Genomic DNA, 19,521 nt, shown 5'->3' with positions numbered 1-19,521 from the left:
CAAAGAGCAGCCTTTTGACATTGTTTTTGTCTTTGAAGTGTTAACCTCTGGTTTGTTTGTCTTTGCAAATTCGCCCAAGGCAGTAACCAGTCGTTGCAACCCTATTTTTGTGTGGCTTAACAGAACAATGTCATCAGCATACAATAGATGTGTTATAGCCAGACTTCCCATCCTTGGAGAATGTGAGTTGGTTGCGTCTAGTTTTGCAGAGAGATCTGCCATGAAGAGGTTAAAGAGGTGCGTGCCAACACACAACCTTGCTTTAATCCTATATTTGTTGGTATTCTCCTGGAAACTTTTGAGCCATCTGCTACCTTGATTCGTATCCAAGTTTTGTCATACAGCAATTCTGTACACCTCAAAATACATTCTTGCGAACCCCAACTCCGTAGTTTGTTCCAGAGAATTGCTCTGTCCACACAATCAAAAGCACTTTTGAAATCCACAAAACATATGTGTAAATTTTTCTTTAAGCACTTTGCTCGGTTGGCTATATCTCCTAGCGCAAGAATGTTAGTCACTGTGCCGTAGCCCCTCCGGAAACCAGTTTGATTCAAAGGCCCCAAGTTATTAAAATTAGACCAGGTGAGCAGGTCTGCTAGGATTAAAGAGGCAAAGTATTTGGCCACACTGTCAATTAGAGCTATCAGCCTATAGCTAGCTGGGTTTGCCCTGCTGCCTCCTTTGTATATAGGATTAATGATGGATCCTTTCCAACTATCAGGAATGGTACTGTTACGTTCAACTTCAGCATATAATATTGACAGAATGGCTGACCAATAATCGAGATCCGCCTTAAATATGGCTTGGGGGAGACCATTAGGGCCGGGAGCCCCGTCCCTACGGCTCCTTCTGATCACCTGGGCTACTTTATTGGCACTGAATCTCATATCACTCTGAGGAACGTCTGTAGGTTTTAGTGAAGCCTTCAGTTGCTGATTTTCTACAGGAGAGGTTGGCTTAAAAAAGATGTCTGACAGGTAATCCACCCATTTATCTTCTGAAATTGAAGTACAGTTTATTACTCTTGCTTTTTGGTCTATTTCAATCAGTGACATCCAGAAGTCTCTAGTATTAGCCTTTCTTAAGTTAAAAAGTAATTTGATCCAGAAATCATCCTCTTTTTGGGTTCGTATTTGCCATAGCTGTTTCTTATAATTTTTCCGAAGGGTTTTTATTTGGGCACATAAAGATTCTGTAGGAGGACTATCTTTTGTGGATCTGAGTTTACGTCTCAGATCCTTTCTTAATTCTAAGATATTTGGTGGCATAGTTAGTGGCCTCTGATTATGATTTGGAGCTTGACGCCTGGCCGAGCCAAGTGATGGCACTAACTGTAGAAAGCTGGCCCACACTTCCCCAGCTGAGAGATATTGGTATGCCGTTGATTGAAGCAGGGTTTTTACATTTTTGCATAGCTGTGGTAAAGAGGACTCCGTCCAAAACAAGCGGTTTAGATTGACAGAGGTTACTGTTACTAATTCATTTATGGCTGGAAGAAAACACGGAGCGTTCCAAGCCAATTCTATGTGCTGAAGCGAATGGTCACTGTGAAGAGTAGGTATGATTTCAAAATTTTTAACATGTGCCAGCAGGGGAAGAGAGACGGCAGTATAGTCAATTGTAGTTGCAGATTTTGCACTATGATGAGTAAAGCTGGGCGGGACATCGCCTTTCACCCTGCCGTTTAGCACCCTCATACTCAGATGTTCTAAGGCCTCAACCAATTGCTTGCCCCTTATATCCAGTTTCATCTGTATTGATGGTAACTGTGGTAGTACTGACCAAATTGCGTTTTCTGCTGCCAATTGCTCATTCCGGTTCTGGAGATTATATCAGGTTGCTATTAAAGTCGCCTGTTACTAAGATGTCCCATGCTGGATTAGCGCACCGTATTTCTTCTACCTTTTGTAGTAACTTCTCGAAGAGAAGCACTTTGCGATGTTTCCGCGGATGGGCGTAGACATTAAAGATAATTAGTGGAGCGTGACGATTGAAACTGAAATTGATTTTTATTGCCTGTAAGTCCGTTGATGAGAAGGCCAACTGTTTTGTTGTGACCTGAAGTGCCGTAGAGATGTATGTGGCTAGATCACCGCTTGCCCTGCCTGATTTGTTTGATTTTTCAGCTCCAATGTGGTGTAGAGAATAGCCTCCTAGTTCTATCGGGTCTACCAGCCATGTTTCTTGCAGCACTATTATCAAGTAGTTGCAACTGGACATTACTGTAATTCCTTCTGCAATAATTGCTTTTGCTCCCGCAATGTTCCAGGACATAATAGTAACGGTCGGCCTTTGATCTGTATCTGGTGCATTACGTATGGTGGGTCAATTACTTCTCCTTGAATTTAGGGTACGTGCCATCCATCTCCATTCGTCTTGTACTCCATTCCCTACAATTTGGGGGTCAATAGAGGTATTTGAATCTTTTTCCCCCCATTTGGATTGACGCTGTTCCGCTTCCCCGATGTCCGGGCCCCAACCGCGCTTGCGGGCCCGTGATTCAGTTTTTTGAATTGGTTCACTTTTCAGATTTAACAATATGGGAAAAGGATAACGTATGCTGGTTGGTTGTGATAGCCGTATACCCCAGTTTTCAAACTGTTGCTTAACTGCCAATATTAAAGCAGCGATTTCGCTTGTTCTCCACATAGTCAGAGTTTGTTCCTGGTCATTCTGAGTGCTGTTGGAGAGGAATTTCAGTGATAGAAAATTATGTCCCCAGATTTAATTAGTTGAGGGAAGCTCTGCCAAAAGCCTCAGAATGTTGCCCCTGTTCAGGCTATCTTGTTGGCCGCGTGAGTCATAATCTGGGGTTAGAATGACCTGCCTTGATTCCCTATCATTTTCAATAACATGACTAGATTCGGAATGCTCTATAATTCTATGTGGCATAGGCCTGTTCCGTTGACCATCCTCCGACTTGTTACTACTTGGGGCCCTTTTGAGCGTGCATGATTGTTTGCTTAAAAAGGCTTTGTTTTCAAGGTCTGTTGCGGCTATTTGAGTACTTTGAATCGTTACTTTTGTCTTTATTCGTCCATCATGATGAGTAGTTGCGACCTCCGTGGAAGGATGTTTGAGATTTAGGGTCGTTGACAGGTGTGTTTCTCTGGTGCGAGGATTGAGACTGGATTGTGAGTCGTCTGCTAAAGGAGTGAATTTATTGTTCTTTGTGCCTGCGGGGATTACTATAACCTGCCCCGCATTGACCTGGGCGGACGGTCTTTGCCTGGAAGATGTTTTGAGACTCGACAAGATGCCCTGGGTCTTGTCCGGAAGGGTTATTGTAGATAGTGAGGAAGTGGCTTGTGCGACAGTTGCATAGGAGGGTGGCTCTGGTGGAATCTTCCCTGGTAATTGGGCATCTAAATGGATTTCAGATTTATCCTTGTAGATGCACTTTCCTGCCCTTAGGTCTCCCTGACAAGGAGCTGCCAACCTCGTGGCAAATGCGTGCCCGTTCAATTGGTCTTGGGATGTTGGGTGTGGCATGTTATATTTGAGCGACACTGGCGAGTCAGCAGGTAGATGTTCTCCAGTGAATTGTTGTTCTGGACTGGTGACTACCCCCTCCCTTATGGCTTTGAAGCTATTTGAGATTTGCATGCTGCTTGCGGTACCTAAAGCTCGATTTTGCGGTTGCCGAAGCGTTGAAAATATGGGATACAGATTGTCATTAATAGCTTTGGCACATGTTTGTTTCTTTGACTTTCTTGCTCGCTTTTTTTGTCTCTTTGTTAGGGGTTTCAGTGCTGGAGCTGGCTGTTCAATTATACTCTCCAAATTGGTAGATGCTGTTTGTTCCGACTGTGAAGATCTATCTGATCCGTCTGTGACCATTGGGTTAATGCACTGAATGTTTGCATCTTTTTTTGCTGGGCTGTTTACCCCAAAGGCTGGTGTCTTCTGAGATGTATCTTGGTTCCTGGAGATGGCCTCATTGGTTTTCCTTGCTTTAACTTCCTGCAGAATCTCTACTAAGACTTGTGGTAACGTACACGGTTTATCTAATATTGGGCCACAATTACAAGGAAAGTGCTGGTGGTTGCAATTTTGTTCAGTTGAATGAATGGCCAGCGAGTCCAGTTTGTGATTGATGCCAACTATGCATGTGGCCATTACCTTCATTATATCCATTTGCAAGTCTAGTTTATCTGATTGCATGTTAAGAACTGCTGTTGAAGTGTGTAGAGCGTTCAGCAATGAGGTGTGTAGTCGCGTTAGATCTCCCATTTCACAAGTAGGGTGGCCTATGTGAGCGGGATTTTTTAATAGAATTTCCCTGTTAATGGACTCTGAGGGGATATTATTGGAAGGTGAAGCAGTCGAGTTGCTTTTTACCATTAACTCCTCAAGTGATTGTATTTTGGACATCTCGCTAGAAATTTCAATAATCGAGTTGAAAGTTCTTTCTTGTTGGTGCGTAGTAATACTGTTTTTAATGCTTCCTACCACCAGAGGATAGCTCGACTGCTGGTCCTTAGGGTTCACTAGATCAAAAGTTTTTAAGTCCAGCGCTTCTCCCAGGTCTTTGTTATTTGTTATAGAGAGCGACTGTAACCAGGAATCTTCCAACCCTGTAAATACTTCGGAACCAATGCCCAGGCTCTCATTGTTCCCCTGGGTGTTGAAATTTGACCACAGGATTGGGGTAGATTGTTGGTGGGTTTTCACATACCCAGTGTCATTATGTACCTCTGTCGCATTACCCGTAGAGATTGGAAGCTCGGTGTTACTTGGGATTCCTGTTAAAACCTGTAGATGAGCACCTGGAGAAGCTTCCCGCTCCTGGGCATGTACCTGAGCCATAGTCACGATTCTACCTTCTTGCAAATTTTTGTGCGCTATGGGGCTACTTAAGTAACTGAAGTTGATTTGTTGCCCTTGGAGCAGGGGATCACTAAGCTCTTCTGGAGCTTGGTCCTTTGATGTTTCCTGACAGGGGAGGGCTACCCCCAATTGTTGTGGCGGGTTTGTTAACAGCCCGGGCCCCAGCTGCCCCGTGATCAGAGGTTGTGGAATCAGTGGGGTTGGAAGGCCCATGTTGGTGTCGGGATTTGAGAAGAAAGGCGCCGCTGGATCTTTCAAAAAGTCCGCCTTGTTATTGAGTCCTGTTTGTTTGAAGTAGAGCATAAAAGGAGTGAGGGGTGCTTCCAGCTGATCCTGTCTGCTACTTTGCGGACTTGGCGCTGAGCGCTTCGCTGAGCACTTTCCCTTCCCTTGCGCCCTCCTTTGGGGTTTTAAAGGTTTGACTTTGCCCTCTGCTAGAATCCTGAGTCACCCCGATCTCATGGTGGCTATATCTTGGCCCAGATTGGTGAAAGAGAAGCGTAATTTGCTTTTTCCTGATGTTTAGGATTGCAGGATTACAGTGGCTTACAGCGGCAGGTGAGCGGGGCACCCGAGGGATTCACAAGCCGCATCCAACCTAGCGGGCCGCCTCCGTGTAACCCCAGTGCACTCTCTCGGCAGCAGTTTACAAAAACTGCTGCGCTCACTGCAACCTGTAGAGAATGGAGGGCCCTGGTAGGTCCTGAGCACTACACCTTCTGCTTAGGTAATAGTAGGTGAAGTTGTACACGCGACGACGTACGCTGGGTGTCTGAGGGCTGAATGTTCGTAGGTTTCGTAAGTGAGGAGGTAGGTGAGGAGCGAGGTGCAGTTGGGAGGTGCGGTGGGTAAGCGGAGCACACAGGGCCCACAAGCTGCACCCAGACCTGGCTGGGCCGCTTCCGTGTGGCCCTGGTGCACTCACTCCGCTGCTGTGACTGACACAGCTGCGCTCACCCTGCCTCTCTCAGTAGCCTTCACGGCAACAGAAATGGCCGCAACGGCAGCGGATGCCCTCATCCATGTCAACAGCGGCACCCTTGTTAGCACGTCAGCTCCGTTTCGCTCGCTCCGTCTCACTCAGTGCGTCTCCTCAAGTAAGGACAAAGTTCCTTTCTGCACTGAACCCTGGAAGAAGTGTCAATCTGTTCCTCAAAGAAGTGAAGACAAAGTCCATTTCTGAAGTGGCATGTTGCACTTTTTTGAGCTTTTTGACTTTCAGACTTTCACCACGGCCAATCCACTTAGCATATTTAACCAGGGCCTTAAATTGTGCCAAGGTCCTGGTCTAATGCTTCCAATGACTGTCATTGGCACTTAGTGCTTTTTGGTGCTATTTTTCCTTAACACTTTGAAAACTCACATACCTGGCTCCTCCTTTTGATTTTTTCTCCTTTTGGTGCCATTTTGTTTATTAATTTTTACTTTATTTTTCTAATTTTATTTTTTTAATTATGTGGTGTTTTGATTTTATTAATGCTTTTCTGCTGCATTAATAGTTAATACATTGCCCCACGTTAAGCCTTTCTGCTCTGTGCCATAGCTACCAGGGGGTTGATCTCAATTTAATTTAGTGACTTTGAGTGTTCACCAGGACAAGGAGCATTATTATTCTTTGAGGTGGGCAGTCACCTACCCCAATTATAAATCCACTTTCTTACATTAAGTATGACATTTGTGGTCTATTATGTCCTCTTTCATTATAAGCTCCTTGAAACTCTGTCTAAAGTTACCCAGACCAGGTACTGCGCTATTGCCATTTATAATGGAAAGTGTCCTGCAAAGGAAAGCATCACTGAAGTAGCCCTTACACCCTGCATTGCCACTTGTGATACATTTTTATCGTTCTATCCACTAGCTGAAAGAAATATACTGTCCAAAGATGATAGAATGAAGGTGGGTATTTGCTCATAACAGGACATCATATAGGAAATTAGAGCATTACTGATTTAGGTTGGCAACTTTCCAAAGCTCAGTTTTCTGACCTATTTCCTTCATAACACTTAAAAAAGTGATGACTCAGTAAACTGTTTAAATAGAGATATCACAAAGTTCGCAATTATCAGTTGAAATATATTTCAAAGATTTGCCAGCTTATGTCAGGCATCTTCTATTACTTTTTTTCCTGTCAATGCCGCTGAGAGAAAGAACGTTAGGCTTGCCCTTTAGTCTTCACACATACCTTATAAAATATATTTTCTGTCTAAAAAACTAAACAACATGCCTGATCACTGATGAAGTGAGTATTGCCACAGGAAGAGCAATCTTCTCTTAATTTGTAGTACTTTATTGGAGGCAATGCAATAGAAGGTGTGGTGTCAAAAGCTTTATTGAGGAACACATTTTCACCAATAGTTACAGGATAGATGCTTAGACGTATAGCTAAAGTCCTCAATATCACCCAGGTGAAGCCTCAGAACATGACAGTTACCAAGCTCAGGTAACTTTTCGTGCATTCTAGAAGTCTGGCAAGAAGGCAGTTAGGAATAGTAGGGTGTGATATAGAAATCTGAATTCACTGAGGGTCTGAATGATGGAAGAGTGTGGAGCACTACTTTGCCCTGTGGAAGACCATGTATGATTCTAAAGCAGATGTAGCTTGGAGTTCACTAACTCTGTGAAACTGTATGAAAGGTAATTGAGCGTTCATCTTCTAGGTCAACAGTTTCATCTCATAGAAAGCTATTGCTTTGAATTACATTCTTAGCATATACATAAAGGACAAAATATCAGATTTCATTATGGATGAAGTAACCTCTTAGTTGAAAGCAGATGGTGCTGTACATTTTACTGATTACATTAGGTAGCATGCAGAAAATCATTGAGACATTGCTTCATGTCTCTGATGTGCTCAATAATGATCAAAGAAAACAAAGAATACCATCAAACAAGAGCTCATAATTATCTCCCAAAAGAGGGTATTGACTCACTGTTAGAGGCATACAATTTACAAGTAACTCCAACCATGCCTCAACACCCACAACATTGTGGTCACAGAGGGCAAGAGGAAGTGAACATCCCCCCAAATGAAGCGAAAGCTTAATCCCAAAAATCTACTTTAAGTTTTGATTGTTCCCTTCCAAACAACTACATTGATACAGACTACTCTAAAGTGCATATTACATAACTGCAGATAGGCAGCAAAACAATACACTAAGATTGGTGAAGCTAATCTCACCTACAATATCAACATCCAATTCTTCGCAGAGGCTTGGCTACATGAATCCTCTAAACTTCTGATCAACTTACAGGTCCTCCAACTTTATGACTAAATGTGTAGATTGAGAGGGTGTTAAGGAGGAAGAGTTGCTGTTACCCACAGAAACTCTATTCAGCTCAATGTTCAGTGTCAGCAACTATGTTCAAATGCCTGGGTGTGTAATTTCATGATGTGGAATCCAATTCTTCAAAATCTACCCCCTCTGGGAGATGACTAAGTTTTCACTGAGAAAATAATAGAGGTCATCACTGGAAAATCCACAAAGAACATCTTTTTAGGGGATTTCATCCTACACTGGAATTACTCTATGGACTCTGAAGTAGCCCAACTGAGATGCTTTCCGATCTGCATGAGCCAGACTCATATGAAAAGATACACTCTACACATTTTGATTGCAGCAGAAATGCTCCTTTCAGGTGACTCCTTACTACTAATCGGACTGCTGCCTCATGTTTTTCTTCCTTACATCAGAAAAAAACCACAACATGAGGCCAAGTTTACAGACCAAAACTGTGCTTCAGAGACAAGAGAAATCAGCAAGCACTAAGGAGTTCATCTCCAAAATCAACACAAAACGTTGACACCTAAATGAACAGGAAACAGCAACACACATGACCAATCACTACAATGTGAAGATATCCAATACAATGGATGACATAGTCCCTTTAAAACATAAGAGGCAACACAAAACCTTCTTCCATGGGTAAGAAAGGGATCTAAGTAAAGGAAACAGACAATTTAGATTGCTGGAACAAAGGTGGAGATAAATCCTTTCACCATAAAGTTTACTAAACTTTGAACTGAAAGAAGAAGGTACAAAAACATCTTCAAAAGAAAAGCCTCTTCCTTCAGATCTCAATTAGACTAAGCAAACTCTCAAAGAAAACATTTTGACAGTATCAAACAATACACCTGCTTAGCAACTAAAGTCAACATCAACACCTGAGAAGAAAGTTGTGTGCACCTATCAGAATTCATCACAGACAAGATTAAGAAGATTCAGCTACCACTTCCAGCTCAGTTAATATATAGACCTACCTTCTTTCCAACCCTAAATTAGCAAAGCAACTGACAGTGAGTGCAAGGAAGTCAACGAAAGCAAATTTATAAAGAAAATAGCTAATATGACACCAGCTTCGCACTTCACAGATGTGACCCCTCATACATTTATAAAAAGGATCAGCACTTACTGGATGCCATTGATGAATTCCTTGATGGCATAGGGCAAAGTTCTGAACTGTACTCTTGGAAAACAGGACCGGTCACCCCATTCTTGACAGTTTTTGAAAAATCTGATGCCAGCCCAGAAGACCAGAATAACTTCCAACTAATCTCCCATCTCTATTGAAAAATCTTGAAAGCTGTCTCTTAACTCAACTCAAACAATAGACCAAAAACCACAACCTTCTAAACTGTATTAAGTCAGGTTGCAGAACTGGCGTTATCACAGAAAAAGCCATATTGCAGATCTTGACTATGCTCTTCAACTTTTAGACAAAGGAGATTCCTGCCTACTCATACTCCTTGACTTGTCTGCAGCATTTAACACTGTCAATCATAACACCCTACACAACACTCTAAAGAAGAAAATGGAGATTAAAGGAACAGACATAAGTGTCTTCTTCTCATATTTTGACAAACTAATTCTATCAAATTATACTGAACAGATCTCTTTCAACTATAGCTCCAACTACACAAAGGGACACATAGGATCTATATGATTCCCAACTCTATTCAACCTGTACATGGAAGCTGCCAACAATCTTAAAATATTTAAACCTCTCCTACCTTCTATATGCTGACAATTCAGATACATATCTAAACGTTTCTTCACTAGAAGAAATACTCTTTCCATAACAATTTCTTATGCACCTTAAACTTGGTTGTACTGAACCACCCGAAGATGAACCCATACAAGGTGAAATCCTTCCTAATCTACCCCCTAATAGCTCATACCCAGAGCAAACTTGCTAGACCTATTTAATATTCTGAAGTGGAACCCAAAACAATTTATTGAAAGTACATCTCTGAGGATCATCCTCAACAAAAATGTGAATTTTCAAACATACATAAGCACCTCTACAAAGAGTACTAATCACAATCTCAGGCTTAGAAATATCTAATCTTTTTTTCAGAATTGGATTTTTAACATGTAATACAAGCCTTAGTCATCTCTGCAATCAGTCCTCAAGGTGCAGCTAGCTCAATTGAAGGGAACTCTTGATACAGCAGTGAGGCAAATCTCTGAATAAGATGCTTCAGTTACATTACTCTAGTACTAATCACTCTAACCAAGCTTCCATTAGAAGCTAGAAGTATTCAACGTGGCCTTCATCACTCACAAATTCCTACATCGAGGTAAGCCTATATGTCTGCCACAAATTCAATGGATTAAACCCATATCTCTGTGACTTGAGGTGAATGTTTGCCTTGTTCAGCATTACGTCCATCTTCTGTTCTTTTTTGCTTTTGCCGTCCTAAGTGGGAAGGGTATGCCCAAACTTGGGACCCGTGCTCACTGCACCACTGCTTTCAAGCAAGCATGGCTGATGAGGGGTGTACCCTGAAACCGGTCCAAGGATGCTTGTTTCCAGTCCAGGGAGGACCTGGCCTGGCATTTCGACTAGACTGTTCCCATGAGGAACAGGGTCAAGACTGATTTGCATAGGGCTGGGTACAAACTGGGCTGGCTGGGTGGGAAAAAAAGTGATGGATTAAACCCAGATCTCTGTGACTGGGGTGAATGTTTGCATTGTTCAGTATTCCGTTCATCATCTGTTCTGTTTTACAAAAAAACATCTGGGCACGCTAACTGGGGTTAGCCACTCCCTTTGTATTATAGGATCCCTACTTCTGGAACCACCCTAGTTAAGGGAACAAAGATTAATCCCTTTATCCGAAATTAGACTTTTTTTAAACTTGTCCCTTCAGAGATGTACAATAACTCTTCATTGAAAACTTCAAGAAGCGACTAAAACGTCTATTGATACAGAAATACATTTACATTCTTTTATGCGTTGTTGTTTTGTGAATATAATTCTGTATTTTTGTTCTCCAGTTGTTGCAAATTAATTGAATAACTTCACTTGTATCTGCTCTTCTTTTACAATCAGAGTAATATTGTAAACCATTTTGACACCTGTAGGTCAAATTTGCATTATATAACTGCAAATAAGGATGGAGATTGTTTTTCATGCCAGACCCGCCTTTACATTGGCTAGCACTGCTGGTAAATCCAGCAACCCCTGTTTCAAAAGTTAGGAACTGAATTGGGACCTAGCACCTAGTAATTAGGTCTTGTATATGGTGCTGTATCATTATATTACTCATATAATAGGTTGCTTCCAGCAGAAAACAGCACACTCCTGGTGCGGAGCAAGGCCCCTTTCTTGTCCCTATTCTTTTCAACTTTAAATTTGTGGATCAATCGATTGTGGCTTGTGAAGATTAAAAGAATTGTGAGTTGTGAAGTCTAGGACTTTGTAGATCCTTAGCGAACAGACCAATTTGTTAGGAAGTGTAGGCTCAAGCATTTTATGCCATTTAATAGATAAAACGAATATAGCAATGACTTTAATTCTATGTGGCAAGAAGAGTCCCATAAAGCAACAGATGCGTGGGAAGTATCATGCAGAATTAAGGTGTATCTTGATCAGATGTTTTCTTTCTAAATCTTTCAGAGAGCCAAAGAGATGAAAAAGACCTGCAGGAGGAGCAAGAGACTCTGTGCGAGATGATGCGTGTCATTGAAAAAAGGGACAAACTCGTGTCATTCCTTGAACAGCAGAGGCTGAGGGAAAAAGCTGAAGACCAGAGCATTGAAAACTTCATGTCATCCAGGGGTTATCACCTCAACGTGGACTTAAAGAATGGTGCTTTCTAAAGAGGCAAGGCTTCCGACGGTCTGGTAGAAGCAGCGTCATAATACATGAACAGTAAGAATCAGACAGAGAAAATGGACTGATTTTAAAATGTATTTAATAAAAATACAGTTCAAGGAATTTTCCGCCCTGCTGGCCACAACGTATTGCAGGATCAATAACGTGGTGTTGCATGGTGGAGAACCCAATCACGCTGGATGTTGTTATCCTAAGAATCTCAGGCACTGAGTATATTTAAAGCAATATAATGTCCGTTCCCTGGAGAAATCTCTTCAAAACAAACTGCAAGACAGTGTAAATAAGCTGTGCTCATGCATGCCTGAATACAATTGAGTTTAATTTACATTTAGAATAAAGGTGCAATATAAGCATAGACATATTTATAATGATGCAGAAATGAGGCATGCGGTGAATGCAATTATTAAAGCTTGTCACAAAGGTGGAAGCTCGAAGTGACCCTGGCCTAAAAATTGGACTAATCGTTCTATTAGATTTAACGCAAGCAGAGGTTTTCACGGAGGAATAAATACTGCAAAAGGGAAACAAACAGAACCTCTCATATAGGTATATATATATGGAAATCTGCATTAGGTTGTAGACTCGAGGAAAAAATAACTCTTCTGATGGGTTAATCTAGCTATTTTTTTTAAAGAAAAGATTAGCCTCATTCACTTCTTTTAAAGGCTGCACATTATTTGAAACGCTGCTAATAAACAAATACGAATGTATAAAAATAGAAAGGGTTTATGCTGCTTTTTGTGAAATATATTTATATTAGACAACCAGGGAATGTTAATAATTTTATACTGAAAAGTCTTAACTGCCGTGTACTCTACAGATAGTTGCTCCAACATAGTAGTTGTGTTGAAACCAATAAACACTCCAGTGTATTGGCGTGGGCCCTTGCCCATGAACGCCAACGCATTCCCACTCAAATGCACTGATCATTTTAAGCATACAGCTGTGAAAGGTTTTTAAGGATGAGGGTTTTGTGTAATTTTACTCGACGTATTCTCATCTGTATACTTTTTAAAGATATTATAAGATAACAATATACAGTTAAAACTGTTTACCTGTTTCCATTTACCTCATGTTTTGAGTAGGTAGAAGCAACTTTATTTCCGAAGGAGACCCTTAGTATACATCTTGTTGATTCTGCTAGGGTTAGTAACTGTGAAGGCGCTCTATCTTTAAATCTGTTATTAGCAGAGAGAGAAACTAGAAATGTTTTCCTTGAACGTGCTAGGCCCCCAGTTTCCCAAGAATTGTTAAAATACTAGTACAAACTACAAAGGAACACTGTCAATCTGTCAGCGCACCCGATGCCCACAAATGTGATGATTTTAACAGCTAAGTGTAAAAAATGTAATGTGAATTCTGTTTACTGTAAAATGTCTTTTTTTTACGTATTCGGACTATTAATTTGGATATTAAAGAAAAGTAAATGTGGTGCAAAATATCCAATTCGACTGAATTTCTTGCACATCAATAAAATGAAGTAGCAATAGCTTGGAATGGTTGAATGTTGGCGTAGTACAGTATTATCAATTATTTTGAACACCGCTGTATTATTAACTTTACGCATTGTAAACTTCACATTGGGTCTTTATTGGTCACTGGATCCTTAAAAAATATACTCTTTGTCCTTAAAGGTCACTCATTGCGCATGTAGCTACAAAGATGGTGGCAGGCAAATAATGGCGAATGAGCCGGGCAGTACAGCATAAACTAATGGCCCTGATTTTATCCACACACATTGCTGTAATCCTCCGCGTATACAATTGTATGGTGTGATGTTGTGATACAAATGGATGTTGGCACATCTGCCCGGTTTACTAAAGTTTTTTTCAGCTGCTCGTGTGACTTAAAGCATTGCGTGCAATAGGGTTGATCAACTTTCTTAGGAAAATATTTTATGCACCAATAATCTCGGCAAGAATAATACCAAGGGCCCGATTTAGATCTTGGCGGATGTAATTCTCCCTGGCAAACGTGACCGATATCATAGGATCAATGGGATCGAAATACGATGGACGGGATTTCTGTCACGTTTGTGATGAGTAATCCCCTCCACCAGGACCTAAATCAGGCCCTAAGTTGAATTGCACTAAATGAAGCCTCTTATGATGTATGTAAAGTTTGGTTTCTGGGACTGGGAATGCACACACATGCATAAGAGTCAACAGAAACTCAGACAAAGCAGAACGACCTAGCATTGTGTGAAAGAGTAACGTCAAACAAGAACTGCTGCAAAATATGGGCAAATTTGGGGTGGGTTACTTCAAGTCTTAAAGTATGTTATTTGACACAAAATGTTTGAGACCTGATTATGATGCTAACAGGTAAGTTTAATAGGAAGCTATGGTTTACAGGAATGGAGTGAGAAGTGCTGTATATGCTGATTATGTTCTTCTGACATGCCTCGCTCAGAACTGTCTGCTCCATGAAGAGCAGTATAAAGAACTGTGCCTCTGTTTCATGGAACTACCTTCATCATGACCAGTCTGAATGATTTCCCATAAGAAGAGACCAGTTTACACATGTGCTAATCAGGCAGTATTTATGTAGTGCTGCTTCTCACCTGAGATGGTATTCAGGAGCTGTGCTGCAGTGTTGAAGAGCCAGGTTTTGAGTCCCTTTCTGAAGTGGGTCAGCAAGGGTGAGGTATGGAGGTACAGGGGGATGGCATTCCAGGACTTGGTGGCGAGGTAGGAGAAGGAGCAACCTCCCATGCAGCAGCGTCAGATGCGTGGTATCTAGGCGAGGGCTTGATGAGAGAAGTGGAGGTTCCTGGGAGGTAGGTGGAAGTTCAAGCGCTGGTCCAGGTAGGTGGGTCCTTGGTCGTAGAGGGCTTTTGAGGCGTGGGTCAGGAGCTTGAATTGACATCTTTTCTGGATGGGGAGTGTGGGAAGCTGGCTCTATAGATAGTGCCCTAAAATGAAGTACACTGTGCAGAGAGTCCAGTGGATCCTCAATTAGTATTGCAGAGGCAAAAGTAGATAGGACTAATGCTCAACTTGTTTTAGTGTGAGAAAGCAGTTAGTATCAGTTAGTTTGAGGGTAGTGTTAAACACTTGTTGCAATAAATGAGACACACACTCAAATAATAAATCCAAGACCAATTTAAAAAAATAGCATTTCTTTTTCTATATGTTTCAAGCCTGAGGACCTTGTAATCAGGTAAGTAGACTTTTAAGCATCAAGATTTTGTAGTTTCAGAAATAGACACTTAATACAATTTTCAGAGTTCTCTCAATGTTATCCTATGCAGGAAAACAATGTTCAGCAAACACAGGGTTAACAACGACTTAGAAAGCCAATTTCAGGGACATAAAGTAAGTACTGGGCACTGTTCAGAACCACACCAGCAGGTCACACCGGTCGGCACTGGGGCGGCCGGTTGCAGAGATGCAGTAAGGTGTCGGGTACACCCTGGGGAACTGAAAGCCTGGGCACTGGGAGGCTGGGGGGCCTGTAGAGATCTGCTGGTGATTCCGATGGGAGTTTGTTCCTCATTAAGACAGGATACTGGCTCTGGCTAGGATGCCAGTAAGGGGCAAAAAAACAGGTAGGTAGTAGGCTTGAGGTGCTCAGGGATGTAGGCGCATCCTTGGTCCGCTTCGCCTGTGCCCAGGGGTGACGGATGCAGGGGTGTCCTTAGGCATCGAGTTTTCGTGTCCAGGAGAACTCACGGTCAGGGGGTCCTGTAAGTTGAGGCTGCAGGCATCATGCGGTAGTCCAGCAGGTGTGGACACAGGGTGGACTCGAGCTCCTAGGAGCCGAGGGACATTGTTGGCACTGATGACCCACCTCAGCTGTGGTCAGGGGTCTGGGTGAAGTGGCTGCTGTAGCTGTCAGATTTTCTCTCTCCACAAGCCTGTGGGAAAGGGGGCCTGCGTGCAGAGGCTGAAGGTGTTTCAGGGGAAGCCAAGATGGGTGAGACCATACTGGACTCAGTCTCTGGGAGGCTGAGGACTCGTATTGGCACTGTCAGTTGGCTTCACCCTGGGTCGTGGATTTTGGGTGCAGTGGTCATTTCTGGCATTGGGTTTCCAGGGATCCAGCAGCTACAGTTTCCTTTCTTTGGAGTTTCTTGTTGCAGGGCAAGTCTGGTGCCCACGGGAGACTCGAGTCTTAATTGAAGGGTGGACGAGTTGTTTTTTTTGTGCAGGATTCTTCGAGGTCAGCAGGCAGGCCCGGAGGGACTGGGTCCAAGACAGCTGCTTCTTCTTTTCCTCTTCTGTGGGTGCAACTCTTCTTTGCCTGAGTTTTCTTAGGTTGTCGAAATAAGAAATCTAGGGTTCAGGGGTGCCACCTATATACTCAATTTAGGGGAATTTAAAAAGTAGTGTCCACTTCATGCAAGTCCACCCCTAAGGTGGATGAGCTGAAGTGGACACTCCTCCTAATTTAACTAATTTTACTGCCTGTGCTGCTGCCAAAATTGTGGCCAAGATAGGGGTTTCGTCATCTCCACCATCTGGAGAGACCTGGGTCGCATTACGAAGGTGGCAAGGCCACTGAAGCTCCCTGCCCGGAAATGTCTATCCTGTCTGGGATGTCACACCTATGCCCAGTACATACTTTTGTCTCAGGCCCTCGAGAACACTGGCTCTCACCTTAGGGGGGCAGAAGTGCATCTGTGGTGGTTGAAGTGGTCAGGACCAGTCAATCAACACACTGGGAGTTGGTAGGTTTTCACGGGGTACCTCTAAGGTGCCCTCTGTGTACATCTTTTAATAAATCCATCAGGGTCAGTGAGGGTTTATTATTCTGAGATGTTTAATATCAAACATCATAGGATTCAGAGAAGCCATCATGTAGCTGGTGACCTCATAATGACCAGTGTCTAGCACATGCATTTAAAATGGCTTTCCTGCGCATTAACTATGTCTGAGAATCAACAAAGACATAGCAGGGGCATAGCTGCTCAGACAGATATGCCCTCACTTATAATATAATGCACACTGCCTTAGGGCTGTAACGTCTGCTAGAGGGGTGACATACATATTGCATGCAGTGTTTAGGGGACATGGCACACATGCTGTGTGCCATGGTGTGTTTTAAATTTTGGGAGCACCTTGTCAGGCAGCCTGCAATGGCAGTCTGCATAAGGTTGGTGTTGGCTCCTTCAGAGTGGCACAAGTTGTGCTGCAGCTCTGAGCGACCCTCTTCAGTACCCATGCCCTAAGTACCAGGAGTACCATTTACTAAGGACTTATAGTGCCTGAAAGGCTCAGTCACTTGGGAATAAAGGGACCAGGTGTCTTGTTTTAGGAAAGGAACACTGGCACTGGAGACCTGGTTAGCAGGAACCCAGTGCACTTCAGTTGATTTTGCACCTAAAACCAGGAAAAAAGTGGGGGTACTGCAATTAGCACCCAGCTCCCTACAGGGAACCAGTGGTGTTTTTTTAAATGATCGGTGATGTGGGTCCTTTGGGCAGGTTGACGATAAGTCTGGCTGCTGCATTCTAGATTGTCTAGAGTCTTCTCAGGAGTTCGGTGGTGGTGCCAGCATAGAGTGTTTTGCCATAGTCCAGACTACTGGTGATGAGTGCCTGCATCACAGTTTTCCTGTTGTTGAGGGGGAGCCACTTATAGACTTTGCAAAGCATGTGGAGGGTGTGGAAGCAGGATGAAGCGACCATGTTGACCTGGCGTTTCATGGAGAGTTCACTGTCCAGGATGATGCCAAAGTTGTAGGTGTAGTCTTTCGGAGTTGGAGTGGGTCCAAGTTCCGATGGCCACTAGGAGTTGTTCCAGAGGAGGTGTGCCTGCTGAAGATCAGTAGTTTTGACTGTGTTGAGCTTCAGGAAGTTGTTCTTCATCCATGCTGAGATGTTCTTCATACAGTTGTGGAAGTTGGTCTTTGTCATGGTGGGAGTCTGCTGAGAGCAGGAGGATGAGCTGGGTGTCATTGGTGTAGGAGACAATGTTGATATTGTGGGTTCTGATGATGTCTGCGAGTGCTGTCATGTAGATATTGAAGAGGGTAGGTATGAAGGAGGAACCTTGAAGGATGCCGCAGATGGTATGCTTGGGTTGCGAGGTAAAGGAAGTGCGACAGATTCTCTGGGTGTGCCCTGAGAGGAAGGATGCTATCCATTTGAGCACATCATCAGTGATTCCTATCTGTCGCAGTCGGTTGAGGAGAGTGTGCAGTGGGAGACGGTGTCGAAGGCTGTGGAGAGGTCGAGCAGGATTAGGGTGGCTGATTTTCTTCTGTCACGTGGGGAGAGGGTGTTATCAGTTGCAGTGATAAGGGCTGTCTCGGTGCTGTGGTTGGCTCTAAATCTTGATTGACAAGGGTCCAGTAGGTTGTTTGTCTCTAGGTGTTTGATGAGTTGGAGGTTGATGGCCTTCTCTAGGATTTGGCAGAGAATGGGAGCAGGATGATGGGATGGTAGTTCTGAAGTTTGTTGGGGTGTGTCGAGGGTGTCTTGAGTGGTCTGATATATGCGTTGTTTCCAGGCATCGGGAAAGGTGGCTGTGGCAATGGAGGTGTTTAGGATGGTGGTAAGCTCGTGTCTGATCTAGTCTCTTCCAAGGTTAAAAAGTCAGAGGGGGCATAGGTTGATGGAGTTCATAAGCGCAATTGTGTTCAACGTACTGAGCTGTTCCCATGAAGTGAGTGGGTGGTCGGTGACTGTCGTGGATGGGATACAGAGGGGGTCGGTGGTTTGGGGATCAAAGTTTCTGTAGATGGTTGTTATCTTGTTGTGGAAGTGGTCGGCGAGGGCATTGCAGAGTTCCTGTGAGGAGGGGATCGGTTTTTCGGTGGCTGACGGGCAGGTGAACTCATTGACAATGGTGAAGAGTTCCTTGGTTTGGTTGGCACTGGTCTTGATCCGCTGTACCAGGGCCTCCCTTTTCATGGCTTTCAGCTGGCTGTGAAAGTTAAGGTCCGCTTTGAAGGTGGCTCGGTCAGTGCTGTTCATGCTGGTCCACCACTTTCTTTCCAGTTGCTTGCATCTGCGATTTGCTGTGCTAAGATCTGGGGTGTTCCAGCTGGCTAGTTTGTTGGATCGTTGTGTCCTGGCAGTTTTGGTGTATCCGACTAGGTCGGCAGCGTTGGTGATCCAGGAGTTGAAATTCTCTACTGCCTGGTTCAGGTCTGTGATGATGTTAGGTTGCGTAATATTGAGGGCATCTTTCCATTGGTGCTGAGTGACCTTGGCCCAGCTGCAGCAGGGGATGCTGTGGTTGTTGGGGCTGGTGCTGGGAGGTCCAGTGATGGTGAAATGCATGATGGAGTGGTCCGACCAGGTATGTTCCGTGGTGTGACTGTACCTGATTCTGTTGCTGGGCATGAAGATGGGATCCAGCGTGTGTCCTGCTTTGTCAGTGGGGTCTGTGACCAGTTGCCTGAGGCCTGTTTTGTCCATTCATTCAAGGAGGTCTGTGGAGTTGTTGTCCATGGGGTCGTCAAGGTGGAAGTTGAGATCTTCCAGGAAGAAGTAGTGTTCTGATTCTATGGTGAGCAAGGGGATAAATTCAGCGATGGCATCACTGAGGCCGGTGCGGGGTCCCAGGTGTCTGTAGGTGAGGGTGCCTTTGATGGTTTCATCATCAGGGCAAAGCTTGA

At 43.6% G+C, this 19,521-nt stretch overlaps 1 protein-coding gene across 7 annotated transcripts in view; it reads left to right on the top strand.

Moving 5' to 3' along the window:
- MICAL2 (microtubule associated monooxygenase, calponin and LIM domain containing 2) overlaps nt 1–13,393 on the top strand; it is a 776,672-nt gene extending 763,279 nt beyond the window's left edge. For all 7 annotated transcript variants that reach the window (XM_069223592.1, XM_069223590.1, XM_069223591.1 and 4 more), the window contains one exon: nt 11,734–13,393. In XM_069223592.1, the coding sequence (XP_069079693.1) occupies nt 11,734–11,936 (203 nt within the window). In that variant the 3' untranslated portion in view covers nt 11,937–13,393. The remainder of the gene's footprint in view (nt 1–11,733) is intronic.
- The last annotated feature ends 6,128 nt before the right edge of the window (nt 13,394–19,521 follow it).

This window comes from Pleurodeles waltl, chromosome 3_1, assembly GCF_031143425.1.
Source record: "Pleurodeles waltl isolate 20211129_DDA chromosome 3_1, aPleWal1.hap1.20221129, whole genome shotgun sequence".
NCBI classification, from domain to species: Eukaryota; Metazoa; Chordata; class Amphibia; order Caudata; family Salamandridae; genus Pleurodeles; species Pleurodeles waltl.
Note: the sequence above shows the minus strand (reverse complement) of the source record. Positions and strands in the feature narration are given on the sequence as shown.